Source organism: Kryptolebias marmoratus, linkage group LG21, assembly GCF_001649575.2.
Source record: "Kryptolebias marmoratus isolate JLee-2015 linkage group LG21, ASM164957v2, whole genome shotgun sequence".
Classification (NCBI taxonomy): Eukaryota; Metazoa; Chordata; class Actinopteri; order Cyprinodontiformes; family Rivulidae; genus Kryptolebias; species Kryptolebias marmoratus.
The window spans coordinates 20,286,611-20,300,510 of NC_051450.1; the positions used below are offsets into that span (position 1 = coordinate 20,286,611).

Genomic DNA, 13,900 nt, shown 5'->3' on the forward strand with positions numbered 1-13,900 from the left:
GAAAAAAATAAGCTCTTCACAGAAGAACAAAGAACCCCGGTGTGTGTACATGTAGTGGTACCTTAGTCTGGAAGCTGCGGCCGAGTGTCGAGCACATAAACTGAGTGTTTAAGGTGGGGACGCCTTTCTTCCTGGGTAAAGTATCACTCAAATGTGACCCACCGTCTTTCTCAGACCGCTTCCTCTCCTCCAGCAAACGGAAATGCTAATTAAGTAAAACAGAAGGGGAAAAATATTGTTTAATATTTTACCTTAAGTCACTGTTTATTATAGGTTATCTCACTAAAATAGAGGTACACAGAAATGGCCACTGATGATGCTAGGCAAGATTCATGGCCACCATCTTGCTAGGTGCTATGTGTCTCACTGTATTAGTACACGTTAATGCCTTGTTAGTGCTATTTGCTGTCTCATCAGTCCAAAAAAGCATTGAAAAAGCCTTAATTTGCTTAAACATATATCATGCATATTGTGAAAATGGGCAAAGAACATTCTGTAATGAGCTGAGTTTTATTTTTTTATACTCAGATGTAAACTGATGCTATTCTGGCAGCAACTAAGGACACAACATAGCCCCTAGCAAGATGGCGGCACAAATTCTCTCCTCATTAGCATAGACTGTGCTGTGGCTGGCCATTCCAGTGTATTTCTATCTCACTGGTTATACTCCTCAGCTCTAAAGAAAGTGTTACAGTGTGTGAAATTTAGATTTTTGTTTTACTTTGGTGCCATCTAGTGGGCGTAATTGACCACCAACGCATGATGCAGATCTTTTATTCCACTGAACTTTGCTATAATCATCATTTGAACTGAGTACTGTAGATTTAAACAATATGTTGTAGTTAAATCTGGATATCAAGTGTCTTTCTTATGAAGAAACCCAAAGTTATTGACCAACACGTTACCTGCCTGTGTCGCTGATGATGGTTTTTGACAGGAAGAGGAGGTGGGGGGGAGTCAGGAAGGGGGGAAGGGTCTCGATACGAGACCATGTTCTCTGGCCAGTGCACAGAGGGAGTTTTGGGGAGGGGACGACAACTTAGATGGGAGGAAGAAGAAGAGGAGGAAGAGGAGCGACAGTCGGCTGGTGAAGAAGAACGACAGGGCTTTAAAAGAAGGAAAGAAAAGCTGTAAGAAAGCAGAAAGATATGAAAAGAAGGAAGCACTCCAGAAGAAGTTCAGGGAAATCATCCATCATCTGCCCGCATCTACTAAACTACACAAAAACAAACCCTTCACACTCCACACACCTCATCCTCCGCTGATTTGGGGCTGTCGTCATCAGGGGAAAGGTTTACCTCGGACTCGGGAGAGGCTTTGGCCAGAGAGGGAGCAGGGGCAGGTTTAGGGTCCTGCCCAAGCTGTGAGTAAAGCTCACTGATTTCACTGACAGTGACATAACCCTGGAAGGTATCATGGGGAGAAACAGGGTAAAGAGAAGGAGTGAGGCGTAGCATGAAGTGAGTCAGCCATATTAAGATGTCAAACATGAAAATTAGTTTATTAGACTACTACAGAACTGTTACTTACACACAGCACTGTTAAAACACACACCACAAAGGACATGTTTTTAAAAAAGATTCACTCTGTAATCACGTGAAGTAAGCTGTGCTCACAATTAATAAAATAAGTATGCATTGAAATTATTATAACAGGTAATTACAACAAGAAACCAGAAAGGACAGGAGAAAACAGAACTCAAAGTGGATCTGAACTATGAGGAAAACAAGGCATAGAGGTGTCCAACAAGACAGAAATACCTCAGCGTTCTTGAGAAAAACAGAGCAAAGGAGTGACGGACACACATCAGCCAAAGAGGCTGAGTCCTAGCAAGCAGAGAAGGAAACCCAAATGATTAAACCACAAGGATTTCACCCACTTTTAGAGCCTTAGTGAAGTTCAAAGAGGAGAAATGAAGCTCTTGTCAATCAAACCTACCTCCCTTAAAGTGAAGCTGCGGCCGCCAGTGAGGTCAGCGTATTTTCTTTCCAGTGAGGCGAGGTTTTCCTTTTCCTAACGGACAAAAAAATCAAAATAAATCACAACAGCAACGAAAAACTACATCAAAATCAACTTTGCACCTATTTGTTGTTCATACACGGGGGGAATAACATGCATAGACATGCAAACATGGATGTCCTCGTACTCTTTGCAGCATTGAATCCAGGTTGCTCCTCTCTTTCAGGAAGCTCTCTTTTTCTCGCTCGGCCTGCTGGGAAATCTGTTCTGCCTGTTTCTTCAGAGTCAACAATCGCTCCTGACAGAGGATTAAAAGTTCATTGCATCAAAGTTTGATTCAAACATTCCTGCTAGTGCTGCAAATTCAGACAAATCAGCATCATTGGTAGACAATCCTGGTCCTGGAGGGCCACCATCCTGCAGGTTTTCCTTGTTTCTCTGCTCCAACACACCTGATTCAGTGGTTAAATGACCTCTTCATGTTCTGCAGAAGCCTGTTAATCACCCATTGATTCAAATCAGGTGTGTTGGAGCAGAGAAACAAGTCAAGCATGCAGGATGGTGGCCCTCCAGGACCAGGATTGCCTCCAGACGTGCTTAGTTCTTGTTTTTAAGTAACTTTAACTTTTTGGGGAAACGTGATTTTGTCCTGCTTGTATTTAAAACCAGATTTGTTTTGTTACCTTGCGAGTGACGGTGCTGCGCTGGTAGTCTGCGATGTCCCGGAGAAGCTGCTGCGTATGAACCTCCTTCTCCTCGTCCTGCCTGCTCTCCTTTTCTAGCTGCTGAAACTCCAGGTCCTCAAAACGCTTCGTTTCTGCCTCAAGCACCTCACAGTCCTAACACACACACATTGGTAGAATTAGGTGACTTGTAATTATTATTATATGTCCTAGTCAGCCTTAACTTTACTAAACAGTTTAATTCAGTTCAGTTTCTGATGAAGGACAGTTTTTTCAGATTCATTTCTTTATTTCAAAACTTCTTGTGCAATAAATAAAATGATAGAAAGCCATCCCAGACCATGTAAAGCAAAATAACCCAAACCATAATACTACCAGCACCATAATTCACCTCACTGCAGCCTTTCCATGAACATGATTCTTATTCAGTTCTCTCCTCTCACTCTTTTCTGTAACCTTTTCCAGCCTGTTGAGCGTGGACTGTCTTTGGTTCGTGGTGTAGTAGACCTCTACGAATGTTTTATAAACCCCAGACTTTGATAAATCCTGTTTTATTTAATATATATAATAAAGTGCGTCCTCACCTGTTGACTGAAAACAGCTGAAACATCTTCAGATTAATGCTAATCAAAGAAAATCACAATCTTTTACATTTTGTTAGACTGAATTGTTTTATTTAAAACCACCAGAGAAACAAAAAAGCACTTAAATGAAATGTTGTGTTTTTTAGGTTTTATATTAAAGCAGAAATAAACCAAAATGTATAAAAGGATCACAAGGTTTTAAGAACTACTGCGAACACCTATATCTGTTTATTCGACATAAATTTGCGCGTCAGGGCATTTTATTCTAAAATTCTTAAATAGCAGCTTTCTTTCACTTCAGAGCAACATAAATAAAAAATAAAAACATCTTTAACATCTCATGAACACCCAGGAGTCAAGCAGACACTGACACATATAATTATTGGAGTTAACATGAAATACTACACAATAAAGACAGATTATGAAAAGCTTTGTCCTCAATGAATCACTAAACAACCAACGTAAAAGCCCAAATGTGCCAAACTGGTATTTCTGCCTAACTCTAAGATATTTTATTTTTCTTTTAAAGAGGAGATTTATATAAAAAGGGAAACAGAAGTGTTAGACAGAGGGAAGAGAGAACTTAAATGAGGTGAAGCTGAGAGTGGTCGCAGGGAGGTTAGGGGGTATTTTGCGTGTGAAAAGTAAACATCGTGAGCCCGTATCCATATAAATACACCCTGTAACGTCTTCTCATGTTGACTATATGTTTATGCAACACTAATGCATTTCCTCAGATATGTTGAATATTTTCTGCGTGGATTTATTGGCCAACACACTTGAGCAAACTCGGAATGGTGTGTTTGTGTGTGTGTGTGTGTGTGTGTGTGTGTGTGTGTGTGTGTGTGTGTGTGTGTGTGTGTGTGTGTGTGTACTGACCCTGGCCAGCTGCTCCTGCAGGGGTTCCTTGGTGGCTTCAGGGCAGCTGTCCAGCTGAGAGCGCTGCTCACACACAATCTGAGCCAACCTCTCTACTCTGCCCCTTTCTGCCTGCAGCAACTCGCTCGCCTGGTACACGTGTACGCACATCCCCACACAACATTTACACCATGTGCACATGTGAATACAAAGACAAGCACATATACACACACAGGACAGAGAGAGGATGGCTGAGTTAGTGGGGACTGGGGGGAGGGTTGACAGTTAGTTACTATGGTGTCCAGGTCGATACGACTAGCCTGGAGGGAAGAAAAGGAGGCAGACAATCTGGCAGAGTAATGAAGGGCTGGTTAAAGGAATTAGGAGGGTGGTATATGGGATGGGTTTGCACCCTGCCTGCAGTCCAGTTTGCTTGAATGGAGATTATTAAAGGAATGGGTGGAAGGGAAACAGGGACACATGGAGTGACTCAGGGAGGATTAACTAACACACTGACGTTCCTTTCTTTAAACACTGCAGCCTACACAAGCAACCACATAAATACAACTAACTTCACGAACGTTTTCTGATCCTTTTATTTATCTTTCCCTCGCAGTTTCATCACCTGCACGATATTAACTGTGGCTACAAGGAAAGCTTTCATCTAACCAGGACTCATTCCGACAAAGAGGAAACTCCAAACAAAGAATGAGCACATGCACACACATGCTCATTTATAAATGTACACTAACAACATATTCCCTCTGATTATCCACCTACACCTCCCACCCAATCAGCGTTACCATATGGTGGTACAAACATGAAAAGACAGGCACTCCTGCAGCCGTGTGTGTCACATAGGATCACTTGGTGACTGATGCACCCTGGGTAGTATTAGCAGATGTATATTTGGACCGGAGAGAGCATGAAAGAGATTAACGCCTACTGGCTGGTCACATGACTCTACATAGGAGAGTCTCTGAGTTGACTATATATTTTCCAAGACCATATACCATGGGTAAAATTCTTTTAAAACTTTGGTGTTTGGTTATGGGCTTTACAGCAATCTTAAAAGTTAAAATAAATATTCCTATTTTAAAGAAGCAGAATCTTTTGGACAAATATTGTCTGTGTGAAATAATTTAAGCCTCCTAAATAACATTGGATTAAAGTTAAGAAATGTTTCTTGCATACCTTTTCTTTTTCCTGCTGGGACTTAGTCTCCAGCTCTTCCATTTTGTTGTGAAGTGCTTCCAAAGCACTTTTTTCTTGTTCCAGAGCAGCTACTTCAGACTCCTGCTCAGCCTCGACCAGCGCTCGCTCAACCTCCACCTTTAAAAAATGTAATAAATGAATCAAAAAGACTTATTTCAGAAGGGAGTACAGGTTGAAATATTTTGCTGTCTGTTCCTGATTTGATCAAACTTTTACATGATAATAAACTTGAAATAATATGCAGGTTTTATCTAGAAAGAAATGCAAAGTTTAGGAAACTTAAAGGAAGTTCTGGACTAAAAGAAGTCTGTTTTTACCTCTCGGGCAGATTCCTCCACTTGGTTGTCCAGCTCTTTGATTTTTTGCTCCAGCTCCTCAATGTTGTTCAGCACCTGAATCCTCTCCTCCTCCACGCGCCTCACTTCCTCCTCTGAGGGTGTTGAGCGGCGAGCTGCATCTTCTACAACCTGATGATGAAGCCACCAGCGTATTTAAGGATTTAGCCGATACAGAAAAAGCCATTTAATGATTAAAACACTGCATTAAAATCTCAATAATGTGGTGTATTCTGTGTCCAGATCTGTTTGTATTACTTGTATAATGTTGATTGTTTTTCCTCAAATAAAAATCACATAGATAACATTTCCTGCTTTAGCTCTTTTTATTTTGATCATGATTAAATTTATTTTTCAGATAAAACTTGGCTTTTACAAGCAAACATCCACCCAATTATAGATGGTGACACCTGGCCTGCTGTAATCTAATAAATGAGCTGTAAATATCTTCGTCTGTGTTTCTACATGATATTAATACGGTTCAGCAAACCCTGCAGCCCTCATGTTTTCTAGAGAGAAAAGGAAGCAGAACCTTTCTCTGCTTTAATCCTGGCCGATGAAGTCAATCAAAAGGGTATAAATAGATAAGACGGCTACTTAAAAGTGATTTATATAACCAACAGTGTCAGCTTTCACTTTATTCTGTAGCTCCACTCACATTACTGCTGTCATATCAGGTTTATTTCCTTCCTCTTGTCTTTGGATAAGTCAGGTAATGTTACAATGTGCTACAAAACTAATACATATAAATTTCTATATAAAAGGATCTTAAAAAGCTTGTGAGACTGAAAATAAAATGTCTATTGAAGGGTAAATGAGTTTGTGAATCCCATATTAATTTAAGGACACCCAGTGATTACATAAAAAGGGGCGTAAATTTGCAGGAAGAATACCTCGTTTGTCCTGTGCACACGTGGAGCAGGTGAGGGAGCAAAGCTTCGCAGGCTGACAACAGGTGACTCCGCCCTGTAGTCTCTGGGCCCACTGCTGCACCTTCGTCGTACCTGCAGGTCGTCGTCATAGTAGCCGTTCTCTGATCCAGGGGAGGTCATGTGACCCTTCCCTGACGTCCCGTTAACAGCAGAAGAGTCTGAAAACACGGATGGTGCATCGTCGTCGTCGTCGTCGTCATCGTTCAGCTGGAGCTTCTCCAGCTCCTGGTTGATCTTCTGAAGGTTTGCGACAGCCGAGGTTGAACTTGGAGCTGATCCACCTCTGCCGCGTTCAGTCCGGCCGAGCTCAGAGCAAAGAGACAGGATGGTTTCGAGCCGCTGCCTTTCCTGAGATGACCACACAAATATAGACACAGCTAGTACCAGTTACATTTTAACCAACCAAAACAAAAATAACATCAGTCCTACCAGGAAAACAAGAAGATTACCTGTGGAAGCATTGAAGAAGTCAAAAACTCCATTTACTTTCAACCCAGCACCATTCCTTTTCTGTATCAGTAACACGTTCTAGCTAAATATATCATTTTTTATATTTTAGGAAGCCTATTTCCTGTCACTTCACATCCCTACAGCAAAACTTCCCCTCCCACTGTTCTAGTTGCCCGAGCACAGCTATATGTGGCGAGTTACGGAAGCCTCACTGGAATACCTCTGCTTAGATAAGCACAGGAGCCACGGCAGGCTGGTCTCAGTAATATTAGAAACAGTGAAGGTTGGACTTGTGAGTGACAGAGAGAGACCGAGTGAGCTAATGAGAAGGTGGACAGCTGACGGCTACAATCGGAAACAAGCCTCAGCTACAAACACAGGAATGTCTGTAATGCAGCTAAGAAAACAAGACTCATTCCAGGATACTGTGCTCCTGGAAGAAATGTAAACCAGGAGATGTTTGTGGAGTGAAAGTGTTCAAATAGTTGTCTGCTAAAACTTAAATCACCAAATGGTACAAATTTAGCAATCAGATGGACTTTCTCTCCACTGAATGCCCACAGATGACACCTAGAGAGCAGTGTGAACATTACAGTGACATAAGCATCACTGCAAAATTCATTGTTTTGTTATGTTTTCCTAATAAATTGTGCAGCCATAAACATTACCTATTAACAAACACACACATTACCCCATTTAAAAAGTTTAATGTGTCATCTTGTTCTACAAACCTCTGCAGCCCAACTGTTAACTACAGAGACTGAACGACAGAAAGAAAGACAACGGGAAAGAAGGAAATCACGAGACAGATAAAAAGAAAGCAATAAAGAAGATGCAGAAATCAGAGCTACTGCTTTCTTTAGTCTGAGCCACAGAAGATAAAAAGATTTGCACTTTTTATTAAGTATTTTATTCTACTTTCTGTATCATGTTATATTTTTTGGGTGAAATAAAGTTATTTTTATTGAAAATCAATACAAACAGGACTATTTGTCCTTTTTTGATAAGAACAAATAAGGTCAATTTTTTGTGCTAGAAAACACATGATGACTGAACTAGTTATAAATAGTAACTTAAACCCAACTAAATTTCACCATATTCAACATTAAATTAGTCTGAATGACTGATCTTGCTATAATTTAATTCAGATTTGATTAAATGTTTATTTACCAACATCTAACAGTGCCTTGTTAACAAGAAGGCAGTTTTCTAAAACTACCACTAGAGGGCAGAAAACGTTCAGACATTGTTAATTGATCCAACAGTCTGCCCATTAATCCCAGTCCACCTTTAATTAAAAATGCTAAAGGGAGGTCCAATTTTAAGTTTTTTGAGCCATTTTCTTTTAAAGTTCATACTAAAAGTGAATTATCTCTGACTATTTAAATACAACGGCTGTCTGTAACAAGTAACCAAGAAGCTAGTTGTAATTTCTTTTTTTTAATTGATTCTCAGGGAAGCAATTTTACATAACATTTGGCTTCAACGACACAAAGTCAGCTTCATGATTTAAAAATAAAGACAAATAGGTCGTTGCCTTATAATAAACAAAACAAATAAATCACTCCACTTCCCCAAGAAGGATTTTAGTGATAGGAGTAAAAAAAATAGAATGTAAAAGGAAAAACTAAATTAGCTAACTATATAAAAAGAAAAAGAAAAAAGAAAAAATAATCAATTGTAATTTCAACCACATCAGCAGGGTTTAAAAGCTCAGTTCATACTTTAAACAAAGTTGAAAATGTCTCTCTAATAAGAACCTAAGTGTGCAGGACATCTCAGTTTGGTTTGCACAGAATCTAAAAACAATTTCTCACAGTTAAGGATACGCTGGCAGAATATAAAGACAGAGGAGTCGTGGAATTACAAGCTCACTTGTGCATTTGTGTGTTTATCCACCTGCTGCACTAAACTCTGTAATCTTGGTTTCTCTGACCCACATCTAAATGATGAGCTCTGTGGCCACTCGGTGGTACAAACCGCACCGGGCGGACCTCCAGATGACTGACATAAACACGCACCCACACACACACAATCCAAGCACGGGGTTAAGAATAGTCCTGTTAGTATGGGCTAACTGCCATAAGCATCTGTTGAGTGGTAAACCTCACTATGTGTGTGTGTTAAGATCCCTGGGAGAGTATGTCTGACAGGCCAAAGAGAATGTTATTTTAAAGCCAAACATTCCAGTACTATAATATGTTACATTCTAATATTTCAGAGCCTTCACCCATCAGCAGGATTATCTGGTTTACATAAACTACCTGCTTTAAATCAAAGAAAACAATCTTTAAGTAAAAATGAAATCCTACAAGTTAAAAATAGATCATTTTTCATTTAGAAATCATAAAACTTACCAGTCTCTCCACCTCCTGCTCTCGAAGTCTCTCTTCTTTTTGTCGATGGTGGTAATCTGTTAATTCTTCCTTCCCACTCAGTGAGCTGATACTCCCTCTTCTCTCCCTAAACCCCCCCGGCGGAGTCACCCCGGCCTTACCGAACGACTGCCTCCTCTCCCCCAAACCAATCCCAGGTTCAAGCCCTGCCTTCCCAAATGAAGCCCTCCTCTCACCCAGTCCAGGGCCACAGGTGAGCTCCAGTCCTCGCATTTCTCTCTCTGCAACGGGCACCTGTAGTCCCGGAGAAACCCCTTGGCGGGAAAGACGCTCTGGCTCTGGAGGGCTGGAACTTGAGGAGCTGATGGAGCCCAGTGAGCTGGTGGAGGCCAGGCTGAGCTTTTTGGCAACACGAGGAGAAGAAGAGCCTCCTGCTTTGGATGGGATTGTCACATCTGGCGGGGCGGCCGTGGGTGAGATGGAATGACTGGTGGAGCTCTTAGGTGAAGAAAGGGAGATGGACACAACACCTTCACCCTGAGTGCTGATTTGGCTTTGATTTCTGTTAGACGCTTGCTGGAAGGATTTACTGGAGTTGTGGCTGAGTTCAAAGCTGCTGTTATGACTGTTGCTGTAAAGGTCTTTGCTGAGTTTGTAGCCCCCTGCAATATCGGACCGCCGTGGAGGAAGCATTGACAAGGAAAGCATTCCATTGTTGTCACCGCGGGGAGATGGGGAAGGGCAAAGACGCGGCAGCGAGCGGCTGTGCCCCCCTGTTATCATGCTGTTTAGTGACCCTGCTGAGTACTTCCTGGTTCGGCTGATGGGCGACGGTTCTTGGTTCCCGTAGGTGCGACGACCCAGACGAGGGCTGGAGGGCATGCTGACCGCACCTCCTGTCGACGAAGCGCGGGACGACGAGGAGGGAGGAACATCACTTCCAGTCACCGAAGTAGAAGAACCTCCACCATTCCACATCGACAGCAAAGGAGTGGAGCCGGGATTGTGCAGCCGTCGGCTGTCGGCGATGCCAACATTGTCCTGACTGCGGCCAACTGAGGTGCGTGAGGCCAGAGAAGAAGAAGGGTCTGACCGTCGTCCAGAGGAAAGAAGGGGAGCAGATTTCAAAGACATAGGTGGGCGATCGGAGCTGTAGAAACGCCTTGCCTGTTCCTGATAGGCCGATGAAGACATGGCAGGAGTTGAAACAGGTGTGGTGGGAGGAGACTGAGAGACATAAAAGAAAAACTAGTTATTACAACTCAAAATATATCAGATAATGAGTGAATTCCTTTTAGCTGTGTTTGGTATTATAGGTAATGAGGAAAAGGGCAAAAAAAAGGACAGGTTTCAAAGCTATCCAAACATATTTCATGAGCCATATAACAGCAGATAAATGCTAGCTGACCTGTGTCATGCTAAAGTAGGAGGGGTTAGCGTTTCCATTCGCTCTCAGGCTGTTTTCCAGGGCGATTTTCTTGCGTTGCAGGGTGTCCATCAAATCCCGAAGCTCCGAGGCTGATCTCATGCCCCTGGCGCTGCTGGTGCCCCCCACGACTGCATGACTATAATCACTGCTAAACTTCAAATAGTCTGAAAAAAAGAGAGAAATATAAAAGGTGTATATTTACAGATACAATTTTATGGGTAAAAAGATGGATGAAAAGAAGTCAGGCATGAATGCAAATCTTATGAACAAATACCAGAGAAGTTGTGGTACTGAGCTAAAAATAAAGCATGTATGAGAAGTTTGATAGGCTTTGAATTGGGGAAAAACAAAGAAAATGGGTTTGAAGGAAGAAAGGGAAAAGAAAGAAAAACAGGGAAAAAGTGAGAGCCAGAGGTAATAAATAGGGAGAGACAAAGGAGAGAGGGGTTGTGTGTGTACCTGAAGATGTAGATATTTATAAATCAGGTCCTTGGCAGAAAACCTCTGCAAAAATGTTCCACAACTGGCAGCAAATTTCCAGGACCAGGACTCAACTTACACGAAAAGTGATTCTGCGTGTAACAGCACACTCACAAAAAAAAAAAAAAACCGCTCCATTAGATCCAAAGCAAACAGTTTAAGTTGAGCTGAGTTCCTCAGAATAGGATTTTGCTAAATGAAAAAGCCCACAAAATATTGTGGAATACCCTTAAGAGGCCCCCTGCCCTTCCTTAAGACTTTATATTTAAAGCAGTTTCTCCAGACCTCAGCAGAGTCTGTTTTTACGTCCTTCCTACTAAACTCAGCTATCAGCCAAATATATATATAAGCCACTTTAAAAGATCAGCTGGAGTATGCCTGATTGATAGTTCTGCCTTTGTTTTCTGTGAGGACTTCCAACAGCAAGCTGTGCACATCCTGTTATTAAACTTACAGGTGAAAATACAGTAGGTAAAGCAGCGTGGAGAGACCTGCCTATTCTTTAATCGTCTGTGGGTTTTATGTGGAAAAGAAGCTATTACAGCGCTTCAGGTTAGACCACCCAGCACTTCGCTGCCACACTCCCACAGACGCATGCAAACACACACCCAGAAAGGCTTTCCCTCAGCTCAGGACCGTGGATCTGCGTCGGGAAATACGGAAGCGTTCGTCCCATCTGTGCAAACAGCAGGAGCGTGCAGATGTTTCACCACAACAGCTTGCTTGTTTTGTAACAGAAACTGGAACAACTAAAAGTGCGAGGCACAGCTAAATAAGTGCCTGTGTGAGGAAAAGACAAAACTTCAAACTGGTGGAGAGAAATGGGGCAGAAAACGAAAGGCATCATAAGATCTAGAAACACACACGCTGAGTGCTTGTGTCCATACATGGGCAGATTTAAAGCAGAGGTGTTTATTCTCTTCTATCATAACTGTGGCCCGGTCCGTCCCGCTCTGTGTGGAAGTCTTCACATGTCACAGTGTGAGTCTTCATACCCTGAAGAATAAAGATAAAGATGAAAGCTGTCTGCAATAACAGTTTAGCTAGCATGTGTGCAGAGATGTGTGTGTGGGGGGGGGAAAGGAGTACATTCCTTGTGTCTAAGGTTTAAAGAGCAAGAATTCCACTGAGCACAGCTCACACACTCAATGTGCACACACCTTGTGCACAGCCCGATCAATCACCAAGGAGACGGTAAAATCCAGCTGGATCTCCACGGCAATAAAGAGATACCAAATGATGGAAAAAAATCCAATATGCTTTGAATTTTACAATTTTTGCATGTGACTGGGTTTAAATGCAACCTGGTGTCCTGCTTCTGGTTGGAGTTTTGATCTTGGTTTTCTGTTGCACAGCTGCAAATCTTTTTCTGCTTTCAAAAAGATGGATTAGAGCTTATCCTTGTTTTGAGAAACCTGGATGATAAAAAGCAGAGCACAGAGGCCTGGAAACACCTTATCTCAGGCTCTTAAAGAGGTGGTAAAGATCAGGGACTGGTCGCTGGTAAAAAGACCTGTGAACAAACAACCAAGTTTCTCTCATTCAAACCAAGGGAGTCGGTGTGTTTAGGAAAGACATTCAGGCAATAAAAAGGCAGATTTGGTGTAAAAGTGAAGCAGATGAGCAAAGAAAGGAATAGAACAGGTGGAAATTGTAAAACTACAATAAAAAAGCAAAGATGGAGGAGTTAAGACAGTAAAGAATGGGGAACAAATACATTTCAGGGTCAGGAAAGTGGCTTTTTTACCACTTTATCACCAAACATCTGTGTAATTACCTGTATTGTAGGCTAACGCTGACACTGGGCTCTTTTGAGGAAGCATGCTCTTCATTCTGCTGGCCTCTTCAGGATGGTTGAACCGGAAGTGATAGGACTTACCCAGACACAGAGAATATCCTGAAAGGAAAACACAAAAAAAATGAATATTTATCATGCAGCTAACCGCAGAAGGCCTGTGGTTAATATTACATGACTTCAATCATTTGGACTGACCCTGACTGTTTTTGCACAATGATTACAACCATTTCCAGTTTATGTTCCCACATTGAGACCTGTTCTTTATCTACGGGCAAACTTTGAAACTGAAAACTATGAAGAAGCAGAACATGAAGTACAGCTTTAAATTAAAATGAGACCGTGGTACTTCTTCACAGCCAGATTGTCTCTTGCACATGCTCGCTCGCAGCAAGTCACCCCGGCCCGCGGTGTTTGTTCTGGCCATCAATTAGGCTGCGAGGGCCAGGTATCAAACAAGATGTCAGGGTCACAACCTCTGGAATACACACAGCCAGACCACAGCTGTCCAAATACTTCAGATGGCAACAGCAAGTAACAGAAGGACTGAAACTAAGAAAAGAGGAGGTTGTAGAGAAAAAAAATATAGCACAATAGAATGACAAAGTGCCAGTATGAATGAAAACAGAAAAGCAGAGGAAGTGTTTGTCTGTTTTCTTAGATGTTTGTGTAACTTTGTTTACGCCTCTTCTCTGTCAGAGTCCAGGTAAGCCTGTAAAACCCCCATAATGTTAATGTACATGTAAAGAGCTGAAAAAGCACCTTTTTTATTGCTCTGTAATGGTTACATCAGATTCCTCACATGTGAAGTCAGAGACAAAACCACCAAGGCAAGGGAGGGGGG

The 13,900-nt window shown here is 41.9% G+C and overlaps 1 protein-coding gene across 4 annotated transcripts in view; it reads right to left on the reverse strand.

Moving 5' to 3' along the window:
• phldb2b (pleckstrin homology-like domain, family B, member 2b) overlaps window positions 1–13,900 on the reverse strand; it is a 38,882-nt gene that overhangs the window by 9,195 nt on the left and 15,787 nt on the right. For 2 of the 4 annotated variants that reach the window (XM_025008985.2, XM_037973070.1), the window contains 12 exons: window positions 13,039–13,158; window positions 10,761–10,945; window positions 9,374–10,579; window positions 6,528–6,914; window positions 5,617–5,766; window positions 5,279–5,416; window positions 4,106–4,234; window positions 2,643–2,798; window positions 2,147–2,257; window positions 1,939–2,013; window positions 1,251–1,403; window positions 62–205 (listed from right to left, as the gene is read on the reverse strand). In XM_025008985.2, coding sequence (XP_024864753.1) covers window positions 62–205; window positions 1,251–1,403; window positions 1,939–2,013; window positions 2,147–2,257; window positions 2,643–2,798; window positions 4,106–4,234; window positions 5,279–5,416; window positions 5,617–5,766; window positions 6,528–6,914; window positions 9,374–10,579; window positions 10,761–10,945; window positions 13,039–13,158 — 2,954 coding nt within the window. The remainder of the gene's footprint in view (window positions 1–61; window positions 206–1,250; window positions 1,404–1,938; window positions 2,014–2,146; window positions 2,258–2,642; window positions 2,799–4,105; window positions 4,235–5,278; window positions 5,417–5,616; window positions 5,767–6,527; window positions 6,915–9,373; window positions 10,580–10,760; window positions 10,946–13,038; window positions 13,159–13,900) is intronic. The other 2 variants (XM_037973069.1, XM_025008987.2) reach the window with 2 other exon arrangements.